The 18,681-nt window shown below is 38.4% G+C and overlaps 1 protein-coding gene across 1 annotated transcript in view; it reads right to left on the bottom strand.

Annotated features, from left to right (window-relative positions):
- Positions 1–18,681, bottom strand: part of LOC122549359 (cyclic nucleotide-gated cation channel beta-3-like) — a 111,040-nt gene that overhangs the window by 35,697 nt on the left and 56,662 nt on the right. Inside the window, exons 9-13 of the mRNA XM_043689032.1 lie at positions 11,958–12,022; positions 8,398–8,520; positions 5,737–5,878; positions 3,042–3,201; positions 2,855–2,952 (exon numbers count right to left, since the gene is read on the bottom strand). Of these exons, the coding sequence (XP_043544967.1) occupies positions 2,855–2,952; positions 3,042–3,201; positions 5,737–5,878; positions 8,398–8,520; positions 11,958–12,022 (588 nt within the window). The remainder of the gene's footprint in view (positions 1–2,854; positions 2,953–3,041; positions 3,202–5,736; positions 5,879–8,397; positions 8,521–11,957; positions 12,023–18,681) is intronic.

The following is an 18,681-nucleotide window of genomic DNA, read 5'->3' as shown; positions in this document are numbered from 1 at the left end:
TTCTGGTTGTCAGCCACTGCAGCGGACAGCTGGAACTGACATCCGGAATTGGCAGAGATAAACCACTATAAATGCCGGAGGAAACATCACAGAAGCGCTTCATAGAAGGCTCCCAAGCACTGAGGATGTCACCTAGACAGGGGACGAAACGTCTACAACACAAATTCCCAGCTCGGCGAACAGAACCACAACAAGTACCAGATGTATTGCTCATTCATTGTTGCTAATGGGATTAGCGACAAGTAGGAATTAGTTTAAATGCAAGGCATCTTTAAGTGAAAAGTTTTTTGCATAATAGACATTGATTTTCTAACTTTTTTGTGTTCCATTATTTCTTTCCATTTAGGCTTTCACATGTCTTTGTATTAACTTAATGCTGTGATTTGTCTTTACTTCCGTTACTATCCACGTGAACTTGTGTTTTCCAGATTTATGCACAGCAACGTGAACTGCATGTCTGTCCAGGATGCTCAGTTGATTTTAGTAGCTAGACTTCAACTGGATACTACTTACCCAACTAACTGTTTGTGAGCGGCTGTCTGGATGATGAAGTGGAGGTTACTGGAGACCAGCACTAAAGATGTGGAACAAAGCTATGTGGATAAATCGGGTGGAAGAGATAATCAGTTTGAGAGAAGATTAAAGGTTATTGTGGGATTCTGTGCACTGTTTGTGATCCTTAAGGGATATTAAACAATGTAATTAATGATTAATGAACAATTGAGAGCCTTGCTAATGCTTTTGACAGGGTTGGTTTGATGGACTGCTCTGTTTCTCTGCCCACATCTCAAATTAAATTGACTAAGTGACAGGGAAGCAAGACCAATGGCCAATGGATATTATTTTGGACAGGAAGAAAGTTTATAGTGGAGTTTCCAAGGATTAATTTTGGAGCCCTTGCTTTGCCTGTTATATATTAATGATCTGGATTTAGAGTGCAGGGGACAATTTTAAAGTTTTCAATTGATATGAACCTTGGAAGAATTGTAAACTGTACGGAAAACTCTAAAAGGATATTACTAAGTTGGTGGAGTGTATTAATAGGTGGTGGATCTGGATTAATGCAGAGGAGTGTATGGTGACACAATTTGGGAAGAAGAACATTGAAAAACAATATAAAACAGGGGCTACAATTCTAAAGATGTTGCAGGAGCAGAGGAACCTGGGTACATATGAACACAGATCATTGAAGTTGGCAGGACAGGTGGAGAGTGCAATTTAGAAAGCATGCATGTCTGTGGCTTTACTAGTAGTATATAGCATAAAACAGAGGGAGTGATACAAGACCATAAAATATAGGAGTTGAAAAGTGTGGCATTGGAAAAGCGGGTCAGGTAGCATCCAAGGAGCAGGAGAGTCAATGTTTCGAGCACAAACCTTTCATGATCATCATCATCTTGATCACCGTTCTATAATTCTGTGATTGATGCCCTGATAATGGCTATCAGAGATGGATCTTCATGTTTAAGGAGAAACCTGGCATCGTGGGGAAGGTAAAACTATAACATTGCAATTGGTTAGTGGGAATAGATTGGGTAGGTTCTTCATTCCCTTTTTACCTTCTTCATTGCCTAATATCACCCCAGTGGGGATAGGTGACACATAAAATTACTCATTCCTAGTTTATCCCAGGAGATCAATTAAAATCAAGGTCAAAGGATTGTGTTTTTTTTAGGACTTAACAGTGGTGACTAAAAAGCTAATAACAAAAGATAAAATTGATTATAAACATAAATTGGCAAGATATATAAAAACAGACTGCAAGTGTCTATATGAATATAAAAAGAAAAACAGGAGCTAATATAAGCATAGGACCTATGGATGCAACTGGGGAATTGATAATGGGAAACAGGGAAATGGCAGATAATTTTAACCAATATTTTCCTTCATGTAGCAGGATCCTATAAACACCCTAAAGATATCAGATAAGCCAAGGTGTTAATGTGACAAAATAATCTTATATCAGTCTCTATTACGAGGGACAATGTAATGGGTCTTAAGGCAGACAAATCACCAGGGCCTAATGGTCTGCATCCCAGAGTTTTAAAGCAAGTGGCTGGAGAGATAGTAGAAGCATTGGTTGAAATATTCCGGAACTCACTGGATTCTGGAAGGGTTGCAGTGGATTGGAAAACTGTTAATGTGATACAGAAAACTATAAGCAAGTTTATTTAACATCTGTCATAATCTATCTATTATTATGGATTAAATGGTAGAAAATTTAGAAAAGTTTGTCACAATCAAACAGGGTCAACATGGATTTGTGCAAGGGAAATCATGATTGACAAATTTGCTAGAGTTCTTTGAGGATGTACAAGCAGAATTGATAAATGGGAACAGGTAGATGGAGTGCATTTACTTTCTAGTAGGCATTTCATATGATGCCACATTGAAGTTATTGCACAAGATCATGGTATTGGGGGTAATTTATTAGAATGGCTTGTGGCTGGTTAACACACAGAAGACAGTCAGGATTAAGGGTCTTTTACGTCTCACTGATCAAAATTTGGTTGGAGAATCAGTCGTTTTTAACACTGCAAATCTAATTTCTCTCTCTATTTTCTCAACTGTGTCACCAATGCCAACTGAGTCATCAGTCACAGTTGCCAAGGTTCTGTCTCTTGAAACATATTAGCTTTAGAGGTACCTGTCATATACAAATTCTGATTTTTAACAGACTTGTTAAAATGTTTGCATCAAACTTTTGTATACTCTATTATTTTAACAGAGTTAAGAAATATGTTAAAAAGACACAGCAAGGAAACTAAAGCAAACATGTAAAACAGTTCTTAAAAATAACACTGGTGAATTTCAAAGCACATTGTCAATAGCTTACTTGATTAAATACACATACCTTAAACAGGTCAACTTTGCTGACTATTGCATAGTTTTGATCAATAGCAATTGATAGTTGCATCTTTACTGGCAAATTTTCCAATAGCTCAGATGATGCTGAAGGAAATAGAGTTCATTTTTAATGTAGAAGAAGTTACCAGAGAAATTTCCAAAAAACAAGCAAGGGGTAAGCTTAGTTTACATACCCAGCAGGCCTTGTGATTCCCAAGTGTATTCATACCACTTACGCACACGATTTTGCACACATTTTGAAACTGAATATGCATTCATGTAATTCATTGTGTTGTCAATTGAACTTTGGTAATAACTAAATTCCGTAGTGGCTTTGCCAATGATATCGCGCATCTGAAAATCGGGGAAAAAAAAGCAATTCATCAAACATTTCCATTAATTGCTATGGTGAGCTTGCTACATTATCTGTTGTCAGGATAGCCCAGTTTACTCTTTAACAGAAGATCTCAGAGACTACTTAATAATGACTATATTGTTTACTCTGTCTATGTGAACTTGTAAGTCAATATTGTTAAAAGCAAATGTTTTGTATTTTTCAGCCCACACGCAATAGGGTAATTTTGACTTTGAGCAATGTTGGAAAATGGATGTTACCTGTTCAGTGTCTCTCTCTATTTTAATTTTTATTGCTCACACTGATCAGTGGATGGAGGGGTGACTGTGGGGTAGTGTGGTGGGATTGATATCACATGCTATCTCTATTATGGAAATGTGGAAAAATGTTCTGATGGCCACATTTTCAATAAATGCTAAGCATTTGCTTATGTAAGGCCATCAAAACTAGCCATCAGTTCTTCCTGAAATTGAAATCACTTTGATAAATTTGGATGATTTACTCAAGCAATTAAATCAGATAATTTACCTATGGTTAAAAGAATAATCAAATGATTGTTTGAAAAGGAAAATACAGAATAAACACTTTCTTCCCAGTTCTGTACATCAAACAAGAAGGTTCACTTTAGAAAAGTATAATTGAACTTTGCAGGTGTGAGGAGTCCAACAAGTCTACTTTATAGTGGATTATATTGCAGGGCTGACTTTTAACATGAATTTGGATTTGGATGGAATGCGGCAAAATGTGTCAAAGATAGGAAAAATTTAAGATCATAAGCCCTTAAAGTTATAAGACCATAAGAAATAGAAATAGAAATAACCCCAAGAGCTTGCTCCATCATCCAATAGGATCATGGCTGATCCAACATTCTTCAAGCCTAATGACCCTAGATTTCCCTCATGATCAAAAATCTCTCCCCCATCAGCTCTCTGTGGCAAAAAATTCCAAAGACTCTCAACCCTCTGAGTGAAGACATTTCTTCGGATCTCAGTCTGAAATTGGCACCCCTTTTCTCTGAGACCATGCCCTCTGGTTCTCGACTTCCCTATGAGGTGAAACATGCTTTCAGCATTTACCCTACCAAACCCTTGAAGAATCCTACATGTTTCAATAAGATCACCTCTCATTCTTCTAAACTTCGGTGAGTAGAATCCAAACCTGTTTAGCCTGCGCTCATAAGGCAATCCCTCCAAAACAGGCATCATCTTAGTGTACCTTCTCTGAACTGCCTCTAATGAAATACCTTTCCTTAAGTAAAGGGACTAAACTGCTCTCAGTACTCCAGATGTGGTCTCAACCAGCACCTTGTATAGTCGCAGTAAGACTTCCCTACTCTTATCGTCCAACATCCTTGAAATATAGTCCAACATTCCATTAGCCTTCCTGATTATCAGCTGCACCTGTTTGCACCTGTTTCTTGTAGAAGTATATTCACGTGACTTTGTATTGCAGCTTTCTGCAATTTTTCTCCACTTCAATAATATTCTGCTCATTTGTTATTGCTGCAAAATGAAAAACTTCACATTTTTCCAGATTATATTCCATTTGTCAACTTATTGGTCACTGACTTGACCTATCAATATCTCTCTGTTAACCGTCTATATTCCTCTTGCAACGTACCTTTCTACTTCTTATTGTGTTGTTTGCAAATTTGGCTACAATATATTTGCTTCCTTCTTCCAAGTCATTAATATATATTGTTAACAGTTGCAGTACCAACACTGATCCCTGTGGAACTCCGCTGGTTATAGGTTACAAGCCTGAAAAAGTACCCCCTATCCCAACTCGCTGTTTCCTGCATATTTGCTACTTCTCTATTCATGCCAATATACTATCTCCAAGACTATGTGGCTCCTATCTTACCATTTAACCTCCTGTGAGGTCTTTGCACTGAGAAACATACAGAACTGAAGGAGGTCAATTGGCCCATTCTGCATGTAACAGCTCTTTAATATTAGTTGCCCAGTTCTGTCCTTCCATGCCACCTTGCAAATGTTTTTGTTTTATTTATATATTCACTTTCTTTTTGAAAGTTTTGTTGACTCCATTTCAACACCATTTCAGAAAATGTGTCATAGATTATAAAAAAAACGGAAGAAATTGTTCTCATCCTATTTCTGCTCTGTTCTTTTATCTGTCAACTAGCTGAGACGTTTACTAACATATTTTGGGTGAGATACCCCTTCCAACTAAAAACAGTCTTTTAATTTTGTTGAATATATCAATTCAACATTGAGAATCCATTGTAATTTTGCTATGTGATACACTCCTTATGGATTAATGTAAGTTCAAAGGCACATTAGTTTGTTGGAAAACAATTCTGCCTCATGTCAAACTTCTGAAACAAAGTTTTCTAATATAGTGCAATAAAGTTTTGAAAAGAAATTACTTCATAGTATTTGAGTAGGGGATCATTAGCTTCAAATCTTTCCTTTAGTTGTCACTTTCATTCTTTATCCTAATCCATAACTGATAAGTGATACAATGAATTCACTGTAGTGAACAGTGATTCATTTTGAGGTGTGTCCATTTACCTGACCAAGTAAGCTGGAGAAAACAAAGACACCTATGAAATAATTGCACCCCTGAAAGATTATTTCAAAGAGGGTGACTGGTTCGGAAATACCACCAATAGTGATCAAAGAGTGGACAGCCCAATAATAACATCTCAGGTACCTGGAGAACACAAATATTTTTTAGTAGTTGAAACTTTGCTTAAATTACGGGAAAATTTTGGAATGAAAGTTGTTGGTTAGCACAACAGTATTTCTAGAAACAAGAAGGATAAAAAAAAAAACGTTGCTTTTATATCATGCCTTCCTCATTCTCTCAGATGTTCATAACACATTATAAGCACTTAATTACTTAAGTTGGCATTTTACATAATTAAAGTGCAGAAGTACCACACTAAAGAACTGCAAAAGTACAAAAGAGAGGCCACCATGTCAGGATAACTAACTATAGGTGCAAAAAAACCCTTCCTCATTTCCATTGAGCAAAATACAATACATAATTTAAAAAAACTAGATCAACTATGAGTTTGAAGGGTGACCTTATAGAAGTTTATAAAATCATGAGGGGCATGGATATAGTAAATAGACAAGTTTTTTTCCCTGGGGTGGGAGAGTCCAGAACTAGAGGGCATAGGTTTAGGGTGAGAGGGGGAAAAATTTAAAAGGGACCCAAGGAGCAACTTTTTCCACACAGAGGGTGGTAAATGTATGGAATGAGCTGCCAGAGGAAGTGGTGGAGGCTGATACAATTACTACATTTAAAAGGCATCAGGATAGGTATATGAATAGTAAGGGTTTAGAGGGATATGAGCCATGTGCTGGCAAATGTGACAAGATTAATGTAGGACATCTGGTTAGCATGGATGAGTTGGACGGAAGGGTTTTTTCCATGCTGTGCATTTTCTATGACTCTACAAAGTCATTCACAGTGTTGTTTGGGCAATATCCACTTGATTGTATAACAAGAATCAGTTTATCCCTATAATAACAATTTGGTGAATTTTCCGTGAGATATTCACAGCATCGTAGAATCCCTACAGTGTGCAAGAGCTGGCCATTCAGCCCACTAAGTCCACACCGACCCTCCAAAGATCATCCCAACCAGACCCACTTCATCCCTGTCATGTTGCGTTTCCCATGGCTAGTCTTCACATCCCTAGACACAGTGGGCAATTTAGCATGATCAATCCACCTAACCTGCACATCTTCGTACTGTGGGAGGAAACCAAAGCACCAAGAGGAAACCCATGCAGGTCCTTCCAGAATGTGCAAAATATGCTTTTGTTACTACCCTATCTACTTGCATGGCCACTTTCAGAGAACTTTGGACTTGAATCCCAAGATCTCTCTGTACATCAACGCTGTTCAGGATCCTGCCATTAACTGTATACTTTTCCTTAATATTTGGTCTCCCAAAGTGCAGAACCTCACACATACATAGATTAAACTCCATCTGCTATTTCTCTACATATCTGCAGTTGATCTCTATCCCTCATCAGTTGCTGATTTTTAGCTGAGTTGGTTGAAACTAAACTGGAGATCTGCCAACTTATAAAGAACTAAGTACACAAACAACCAATAAAAATCAGGTCCAAAAGGACTTTGTTCATCAAATAATAAGCAGTTTAAAGAAAACAAATTCTGTAATTTGAGTAAAGTGCCAAAGTTATTAAGTGCAGCTAACCCCAAAATATAATTGCACATGTACAATACTTGCTCAAGTCCATTTGGAATCTTAGCAAGCCTCAGAAGGGATTTCTGGGTATAAAGGAAACAGCTGATGTCTTCAAAAAAAAATACCAACAGGCCAAGAAGGAAAAAATAAATAACTGAAAAAGAAAAACAGTAAAAAATTTTCAGCTTCTAGTATAAATCTAAATGGATGTCAATACTTAAAACTAAGTTACCGTCAAAGTTCCATGTTAAAATGTAAAGAAAATATATAAACACTGTTCTTAATAAGCTTTAAGCACTCTGCATGGTTAAAGAGAAGAAACAATTCAATATGCAGAGGTGAAACAATCAGAACTTAATTGAAAATAAAAGCCAATTGACAAACAGTCAGATTTTGAAAAATAAATAGTATATGATTTGAACTTGATCCTGATTGTAATGATTTTAATAAATTATTGAATTGCATTTCTACATTCTGCCCATGAATCTCTCAGTGTGATTATGAGGCAATGTACTGAATTGAAACTGCAAAGCAGCTCTGAAACAGAGATCACCTGGACCCCAAAACTGGAAAACGGTTTTATTAATCTACAAAGTCAGATAATTGTTTAAATTTGTCCAGACTTCTTTTTAACATGGAGTATTAATATAATGTTTGCATCCTAGATTTTAACTGCAGAATTGAAACAGTAAAATCTTCAGTGTTAAAAAATGAACAAGTTATAATTGTACACAGATGTGATGGTTTCAAGCTCAGTGAAGTAATGTCATACAGCCAAAAACACTATAAATTGTTCTTGTACAGTGGACTTCAATATTTTTGTTTGTCAGGGTCCCCTCGCCACTCTCTTTTTCTATCTCTGGGAGATAATTCCAGGATCTATGAACAAGTGAAACAAGGAAGAGAGAAAGGTAGCAAATATTGAACATGAATAGGTTTGAATTTTAAAACACATCTTACTCTTTTCCTATTTTGCAGCTAACTCAAAATGGAAAAAAAAAAATTACCTATTTCCTTTGCCATTGTAGACCCATTTAGTGCTGCTAATACCTTCATACACTGATGCCCAGTAATAAATGCAAGCATTTATATGCAAGAGGTAAAGCAGGTATCCTGTTGTTCGTGCAATTCTGTAAGCAGAATGAAATGAGTGTGCTAGTTAGCTAGTTAATGAATCACTTGCTTTGCAACAAATTAGCTGCAGCATTGGTTTTCTGATTTGCTATTTATTTGAGTATTCTCAGATTATATTAAAATCACTGGGACAGCACTGAGGAGCAATTATACTGAGCACCTTGTATGATAAATATTATACATACAAGCATATACAAAGGATAAATATTATTACACATTGGGACTAAGTTTAATCTGTGTGTTAAGTGAAAGTGTTAAAAATTTCAAATTTGAGAACTCAAGCCATGTCAAATCCATTCACTTCCATTATTATCAAAGGGATGGGTGACCAACATGTTCTCAGGAGATGTATCTTTTATTTACGTATTTTAATTGGGCTGTTTGTTTCAAAGTTTGGGCTCAGTTTTAACTCTGTAAAAGTGAATGGGTTCTCAGTGAGATAAAACCTCACCCAGGATCTCTGGTTCAGCTGTAGAACTGGTCAGCACGAGAAGGGACATGAGGATAGCTTTTCTTATTGCTTGCGTACCAGAAGGAGCAGGAGCGTTTTAACTGCACCATCGATTGGACCACCCTTTGCAATCAAACATTTTACTCTGGAAACTAGTCTACGGCCCTTGACTTTTGGCTGGTACACCCCACCCCATGATCACTTTCCTAGATATCCTCCCTCCTGTCAACTTGCATCTTCTACTTGCCTGTGAGCTCCCAGGAACTCCTCCCCCACTGACGACTCCACAATCTTTCCGTCCAAACATCCTTCATGCTCCTTGAGTCACCAGCCTGACATCCAAACTATCTTTCTATTGATCAGGAAATGGATTCCAAAACAATAATCATGTCCGACCATGACATTCTGATGACTAGAGAAAGCCTCATGCTTATAAGAGCATCATAAACTGCTTTCTTACTTGTCAGTTTCAAATACCATTTGGTTACACCATGAACCTACTTCTCCAATATTTATTTAATGATTTGCATATCATTATAATTTTCTATTTTGCCTTACCTTCATAATTGTATCATAATGTCTCAGTAAATCTTTGACAACCTTTTAGGGATAAATGTTATGATTCCCTAGGTACTGGAATTCATCATCTCTGTATTAGTGGTGCTGGAAGAACACAGCAATTCAGGCAGCATCCGAGGACAGGCAAAATCGACGTTTCGGGCAAAAGCCCTTCATCCTGTAATGCTAGGTTTGTCACTTAACATTCCACACAATATTGAAGAGAATTGTAATGTAATACTCAATATTAGCAATGGATAATATCATCCGGCTCTCAGTGTTGATAAAGAACACTGACAACCATCAGGAGAGACCACTCTGATCTATAATTTACTATTAGGGAAGCCTTTACATTGTTCTGATCTACCATTTAATGCTTAAAAAGGGCAATTTATTAGATTAGATTCTCTACAGTGTGGAAACAGGCCCTTTGGCCCAACAAGTCCACACCGACCCTCCGAAGAGTAACCCACCCAGACCCATCTCCCTCTGATTAATGCACCTAACACTATGGGCAATTTAGCATGACCAATTCACCTGATCTGCACATGTTTGGACTGTGGGAGGAAACCGGAGCACCTAGGGAGAGTGTGCAAACTCCACACAGACAGTTGCTCGAAGCTGGAATCGAACCTGGATCCCTGGTGCTGTGAGGCAGCTGTGCTAACCACTGAGCCACAGTGCCGCCCCCTTACCTAAATGAATATTTTTGCTTGGGCAGTTAACATCTCACCAGAAGTGCTCATTCCATCATTTTGACAAATCCTAAGTCAATGCATGAGTTCATTATTTAAATTATTAAACTCTCCTTCCTTTAATCTCTTATGAACTGCTGTAACTTTCTCACTTCCACTTTGTTAAAAAATAAATGATCTGATTCTTTTGGATCTTTACATCATGCACTTTGGCTAATCTGACATTATAAGCCTCACACAGTACCGATACTGATGAGTCTCAATCTAACTTTGTCAATGATTCTATTGCTATGTTGATCAGGCTATGTTTATACTTTCCTACTCTCTTTAATGCTGTTTCAAACTCTTCAATGGTGAAGAGTCAGGAAGTGTGACAGGTATTAAATGCTGGAAATATTTATTTGCTGCCTGCTCTTTTAAATGTGATTTCTGGGATCTATCACCTTACTGTGTTTTGAAGTCCCTTTTCAGCCCTTCAATCTGGAGTATGGTGTATAGTTTTGGACCCCTCACTTGATGAAGGATGTAACTGCATTGGAGGCAGTTCAGAGAATGTTCACCAGATTAATTCCAGAGATGAAAGGCTTGTCCTGAGGAGAGATTGAGCAGCTTTGGCGAGAGAAGATCCAGTTAAGGTATACAAGATACTAAATGGGATTGTCAATGTAGCGGTAGACAGGGTGTTTTCTCACGTGAAGCACTTTATAACGAGATGTCATCGTTTTAGATTCAAGGTGGAAGATTTAAAACAGAGATGAGAGTGAATTTCTTTCTCAAAAGATCATAAATCTGTGGAATTCACAACTCAGAGTGTGATGAATGTTGGTACATTGACTAAATTTAAGGAGGACATATGTTTTTAATTAGTAATAGGTTGGAAGTTTGAAGCGAGTGGGCAGAAAAATGGTATTGAGACCAAGATGAGATCAGCCATGATTGTAATAAATGACAAAGCAGGCTTGGAGGAGCTGAATTGCCTACTCCCACTCTTAGTTCTTACGTTCTTCAATGCTGGGAATGATGACATTTAAATGAGGGGAACTTTGTTTTCTGTCCATCAAACCACCTTTACAGCAGTTAAATACCTGGAAATTTCAGTGCTGCCTGTAAAATGTGTCTTCTTTAGAAAATCTGAAACATTCCGGGATGTCAGAAACTGGAGGCACAGAGGGTTCTTCAGAATACCGGATTGGAGGTGCCAGAGCACCAAGATTGCCAGAACAGAGAGTGCCAGATTAGCGAGGTACAACCTATATGGGTAGACACCAATACCCGGGGATACACAGAAGTATATATCATACTATGACAGCAGCATATTGAACCATGATGAACTTGGTATTAAAGTAATAGGGATTGCTAACTCTGGTTGGACATATTCCAGAGGATGTGGGCAAAACTATTGCCCTGAAAGTTTCTGGAAAATGACATCATGTAAAGCTTAGCAAGAGTGGGTGAAATGAATTCCACTATTAGTGAAAACCAAGGAGGAGATATAATGTTAGAGTATGAGATATATCTAGTAAATTATACTCCAATGCAAACTGCTAGTTTCACTGCAAAAATATATTAACACAATTTATTTTGATTTAAAAGAGAGGCAAATTTCAATTACGTCTTTCGTGCCAAAATCTACTGCATTTTGTAATATTTATTCAATAAACATGGCATTTTATTACCAAAGACGTTCACAAAAAATGTATATTTATTTGTCATTTAGATAGTTGCTTACCTGTATATATAGGCTTTTTCCATTATCGCCTCCAATCGATAATTAAATTCAAAGAATGCTAAGTACTGGAGCAATAAAAAGTGAAGAAATCAGAACAATGCTATTGATTATTTCTATTCAAACATTTTCTGGTAGCTGCAGGGTTTAGCTATGTAGAGGTTTCATTGTTGGTGTTGTTATTTATCCACAATATTGATATTTTAATGCACCTTATTATGTCTCCAAGAGATCCCAAGTACTTCAAATTTAATTAGATACTGTTGATGTGCAATCATTATTGTTATGTAGTTAAATTAGTTATACTGAAAAAAAACACCATATGAGAGTGGATGAACCCTTAGTTGAGTGAAGGCTGTTTACTTTTATATCTAGAAGTGCTCTTACACATAACTGAATAGCTTTTTCCATCACATATGGTGTTTGTTCATCTATTAAGCACCACTGTGTTTTCTAATGGATTAATTTACATGCAAAGCCTATTAAGGACAATGCGGATCATACAATGTGAGGGAGAGGTAGGGAAAAAGGGAGGGGGCTAAATGAAAATGGAGTTGGAAGGTGAACTAACTCCACAGAGATCAATATCCCACAAACTGAGTGACCCTTTATTTACATGTGGGCAGTCCTTGACACTGACCCAGCTTCCTCACAGCAGCTGTCAGAAAACAATCACAAAACACCAGGTTATAGTCCACAAAGTTTATTTGGAAGCACTAACTTTCAGAGCACTGCTCCTTCATCAGGTGGTTGTACACCCCAGTCCAACACCAACATCTCCAAATCACAGCTCTCAGAGTGAACAGGATGTCTGACACTCCTGTTCTTATCTCTCAACCAGGGGTCCCTGATTGGACCAGATTAAGAGCCCCAATCAGATAACTCATATTCTATTAGATCCCTCTGGCTGACGTCATTACAATCACCACAGAAGGAGAGATAAAATATTCTATCCCCTGCCACTTCTCTTTAAAGGTTGTGGGCGGCACGGTGGTTAGCACTGCTGCCTCACAGCGCCTGAGACCCGGGTTCAATTCCTGCCTCAGACGACTGACTGTGTGAAGTTTGCACCTTCTCCCCGTGTCTGCGTGGGTTTCCTCCGGGTGCTCCGGTTTCCTCCCACAATCCAAAGATGTGCAGGTCAGGTGAATTGACCATGTTAAATTGCCCGTAGTGTTAGGTAATGGGTAGATGTAGGGGTATGGGTGGGTTGCGCTTCGGCGGGTCGGTGTGGACTTGTTGGGCCGAAGGGCCTGTTTCTACACTGTAAGTAATCTAATCTAAAAAAAAGACTGCTCATTCCAGATGGCTAATTAATCTCACCATGAAAAAGAGTTTAACAACTGAAATCAGCAGCAAAAAGAATGAGTACTATTGCTTAAGTTTATATCACCCTTTGCCAAATCCAAAACTAGGCATGGTCTAGGAAGAGCTTGCACATTGAGTTGGCATTAAGTGTAAGCATTTGTGAATTTTACAGTGACACATTTAAAAAAAAGTTCTTAATTTATCAAAGTTTTGTACACAGAATGAAGTCCAAATACCAGGAAATGTATTTAAAATAGCTTATAGATGAATTGCACCATGCAATATTTTATTTGCTGTTAACAAGAAAATTACTTGGAAACATTAGCAATTAAAAATTGAAATCACTTCATCCTAAGACACAAAAGAATGGATGAAGTAAATCACTGTTGTACAAAATACAAGGATATCTGAATGTAACTTGAATGACTTTACCCAGCTGGTTTACACTCTCTTTTAATGGGAGTAGATTAAAATTAGTTCCTAGAAAACCAAATGTGCTGAACTCCACACCCAGTTCTTGATTTGCAGTCCCTATACGTGCTGGGAGTATAAAATGAGCGAATTAACCATTGTTGTCTGGTTTGCAATTCAGTGATTTCTGGTTACCCAGCTGAAAGAATGGACTGCCCATTTGCAACTAACTAACAGTAGCCCCAGTCTCGTGAATATCACAATACATGTATTTTCTAAATTTGTGACTGCTGCATAGTCCAATTATTGCTTTAATGGCTAATAATTGCACCAAGAAAACAAGTCCTGAACATCTCAGACAAAAGTTAGGCTTTATGACTGTGGTGCATCAGTCAAATATGCACCAGCTCTTTTCAGTTTGAATTCATTTTGAACACTATTCATTACTTCCATGTAAATGATATTTTTGGCTGCAGAATATTGGCCTGAGGTGAAGAAAATTAGGAAGAATAAACATTCCTAATGATGGAAATTGATTTTGCTGAAAGGTGTGCACAAGTGGGTTTTAGATGAAGACAGGCCCTCGTTTACAGTGGACAGATCAATTATCATTATTCATTGTCTATATTTACACATCAAACTGTAACATATGGGCAATAACTCCAAGTAGATCCCCAGTCAGCCTTTTCTGCTTCAAAAAAACTGGAACCTATTCAGTTTCTCTTCATTGTTAACATGCTCAATCCAAGGCAAATCTTCATGAATCTCTTCTGCACCCCATGTCATGTAAACACATCAATCCCGTAGTGAGGCGACAGAACTGCACACAATACTCCTGCTGCAGATGTGTCAAAGTTTTGTTCGGCTCTAACATTGGCTTGAAGATAGCATGCAGAGGGTGGTGGTAGACGGTTGTTTGTTGGACTGCAGGCCTGTGACCAGTGGTGTGCCGCAAGATTGGTGCTGGGCCCACTGCTTTTTGTCATTTATATGAATGATTTGAATGTGAATATGGGAGGCATGGTTCGCAAGTTTGCAGATGACACCAAAATTGGTGGAGCAGTGGACAGTGCAGCAGGTTATCTCAGAGTACAATGGGATCTTAATCTGCAGCAGGAGTATTGTGTGCAGTTCTGTCGCCTCATTATGGGATTGATGTGTTTACATGACATGGGGTGCAGAAGAGATTCACAAAGATGTTGCCTTGTATTGAGCATGGGCCAATGGGCTGAGGGGTGGCAAGTGGAGTTTCTTTTAGATAAATGTGAGGTGTTGCATTTTGGTAAGGCAAATCAGGACAGGACTTATACAGTTAATAGTTGGGCCCTGGAGAGTATTGCTGAACATAGAGACATAGAGGTGCAGATGCATAGTTCCTTGAAAGTGGAGTTGTAAGTAGATAGGCTGGTGAAGAAGGCATTTGCATGCTTGCCTTTATTGGTCTCTGCATTGAGTACAGACGTTGGTTAGGCCATTTTTAGAATACTGTGTTCAATTCTGGTCTCCCTGCTATATGAATGATGTTGTTCAACTTGAAAGGCTTCAGAAAAGATTTACAAGGACATTGTTGGGATTGGAGAATTTGAACAATAGGGAGAGGGTGAATAGGCTGGGATTATTTTCCCTGGAATGTCAGAAGCTGAGGGGTGACCTTATAGAGGTTTGTAAAATCATGATAGAATGAATAGCCAAGGTCTTTTTCCCAGAGGATTCCAAAAGTAGAGGGGATATATTTAAGAGGGAAAAGATTTAAAAGGGGCCTAAGGGACAACCTTTTCACGCAGAAGGTGACGTGTATATGACGCGTATATGGAATGAGCTGCCAGAGGAAGTGGTGGAGGCTGGTACAATTACAATATTTAAAAGGCATCTGGATGGGTATATGAAGAGGCAGAGTTGAGAGGGATATGGGCTAAATGCTGGTAAATGGGATTAGATCAGTTTAGGATATCTAGTCAGCATAGATGAGTTGCACCGAATGACCTATTTCCATCCTGTACAACTGTATGACTCAATGACTCTAAAAACTCCCTGATTTAATCTATGCCAAGACTGACAAAGACAAGTGTATCTGGCTTCTTAATATGCCTTCTCAATTACCCTATTAACCCGTCCTGTCACCTTCAGGGATATGTGGACAAATACCCCAAAATCCTTCTATTCCTCTACATTTCTAGCGTCCTCCATTCATTGAGTACACTCTTGTCTTGTTGTTGTCTTGACTATGGAAGTATAGCTTAGCTTTCCTGAAATTACATGAGTCATGTACTTTGGGAAGGGTGGAAGAGACACAGGGCTGGAAAGATGCAGTCCTGAGATTCTTCCAAGGTTGCTGCCTTTACATTGCCACTTATATTGTTGGCTATTTAGTTCTCACCTAGGACCACAGAAAAAGGCCATTCAGCCCATCATATCTGCAGTAGGTAAGTAATCTATTCAAGCATGTGGGACCTCTGTTCATAAATAGAGCTATTCAGTAGAAATCTAGGCAAGTTATGCTGAACTGATATAAAGCTGTGCTGCAGCCATAAGTAGAATATTGCATTCTTTTCCGGTCACCTCACTCCAGGAAGGAAGTGAGGTTCATTGTGAGGATACAAAGGCAATTCCAAAATGTTTTCAGGGATAGGTGATTTGATTGCAAAGTAAGGTTAGAGAATTTATACTCCTTGGAGCAAAGGTTGAGGAGGATTTGATAAAGGTTTACAACATTGTGACAGGTTTAGATATAGTAGTATTATTGAAAGTACAAGGACCAGGGGACACAGATTTAAGGTCTCATGCAATAGATATCAAGGGGATGTGAATCCGAACTTTTTAAAAATAACTAGCGCCAATATGTGATGCTCACTTCCTATGAGGGTAATGGAACAGCAACAATGAGTGATTTTAAAATGAGAGCATGTCTGCTGATATCCCCAAAATGCTCTCACGATTTATATAAGAAAAGCAGGCCTGTGGAGTACCCCTGTCAATAGAGCTAGTAATGTCATTCAACCTCATTTGCTTATATTGGCGATGCTTATTTTGGTGCAGCCATTTTATTTTTACTGTCAGGGTGTTTCACTAAGTGTGTATGTGCAGAACCTTCTGCATACACAGTGTCAATGTTGCAAGAGCATCAGGGGATATGGTCTTAAAGTAAATCAGATCAAAACTTGAGGAAGATAACCTTACAGGATAAAGAGGCTATAGGTGGGGAGTGGGATTGATTAGATTGCTTTACAGAGAGCCAGCCTGGAGTCTGTGAGCTGAATATTTTTCTTTTAAACTACTATGACTTTATTATTTGATAATGTTATGATTCTATGAATCTCTGTATCATAGCATCATGGAGCTATAAATTAGACTGTTTTCTAGAGCAGGGTGTATTCTGTTTTGACTAATAGTATTTTCCCAGTCCTCGATTGGCAGGGAAATAGTGAGAAATTTGGGAGAATTTCTCCTTAAAGTATCAATAACTAGATAAGAACCTCACTAGTAAATGAATGAAGACCCTGGTTGCATTCATTAGCATCTCACTATTAGCTAATCTTGCCTATTTCTATGCAGTTTGTGATTTGCCCAGGAACCAGTGACAAATTAAAAGGTGCCAATTGAATGTCTGAGTAGTTACCTTGCAGCTGCAGCTTGCTAGATTCCTCGTATTCATGTTGGCACAGCGACTGACCCCAACCTCCGTTCACATTGGAAAACACTTGCTTTACAATATCATTACTGCCCACTGTATAGGATGGGCCAAACGGCTAAAAGTTAGTAATCCTATTTGACAGCTGCATGAGAAAGTAGATTACATTGGATGGGCTGAAGGGCTGAAATTGTTGATGACACTCAACAAGCTGCATGACCTTAGTGAACGTGCCACAGGCAGCATAATCAAAACTTGTTTTCAGTACTAGCAAGCAATTTTGTCTTCTGTATCTGTTTTTCCTCTGTGCTGGAAGGTTTGTAACACTGTATAAGAGAGAGAGAGAATTTCATTCTAAGTTGTTGAACTTCACCTTGGAATCACGAATGGTTCCAGGAACAAACCTAAGCCTCCAGACCAGCCGACGATCAAGGGGTCCCTGACATGCAGGAGGATATGAGGCTCATTGCTTTCTTTTCCATTTTTAAAATTACTTAATAAATGTTCATAGTTCAGTCTTTTATTTTTCCTTCTTTTTCCATCTTTTATCATTACTCAATAAAGTCTGTTCACCCCTTATCACTGCAGATGATGAGCTAAAGTGGTGGGTCAATGCCCCCATCATTGTCATCCTAAATTATGTTGCCCCTATAATCCCAAATCCCTGATGGTCAGGTCCGTAAGATATGAGGCACAGTGACTCAGTGGTTAGCACTTATACTTCACAGTGCCAGGGATCTGGGTTCAATTCTAGTCGCAGGTGCTCCGGTTTCCTCCAACAGGTGGATTGGGGCCATGGGAAATGCAGGGTTATAGGGATAAGGTAGGGGGGTTAATCTGAGTGGGCTGCCCTTTGGATGGTTAGCGCAGAGTCTATGGGCCAAATGGTCTGCTTCTATGTAGCAAAGCAGATAGGAGCAATGAGGAAGTGAATTCCATATTTGTGACCCATCAACACTGAAGTTACGGTGCTATATTTCCAAGTCAGGATTTTGGAGGGGAAGATAGCAGTGGTATTTGCTACCATCGTCTTTCCATATGGTAGACAATGTTGGTTTCAAAGTTGTTCTGTGAGTAGCCTTGGTGAGTTGCAAGTTTTAATTTTTTGCGATATAGTTACAGGTATAATTTTACTGCCCTGACCCAAGTCATTCTCTTACTCTTAATACATTTGAATTTTCCTCAATTTTACCTGACAATACAATTTCATATCTTCTATTTGATTTCCTAATTTCAATCTGTCAGTTCACCTCTGTACATTTTATAAGCCTTTGAGCTTCCTAAAGTATTACTTTTCCTGACATTGCCAATAAGCTGCATTTTATAGAGTCATAGAGTCATAGAGATGTACAGCATGGAAACAGACCCCTCGGTCCAACC

This window comes from Chiloscyllium plagiosum, chromosome 4, assembly GCF_004010195.1.
Source record: "Chiloscyllium plagiosum isolate BGI_BamShark_2017 chromosome 4, ASM401019v2, whole genome shotgun sequence".
Taxonomy (NCBI): Eukaryota; Metazoa; Chordata; class Chondrichthyes; order Orectolobiformes; family Hemiscylliidae; genus Chiloscyllium; species Chiloscyllium plagiosum.
This window is presented reverse-complemented; position numbering and strand designations above follow the sequence as displayed.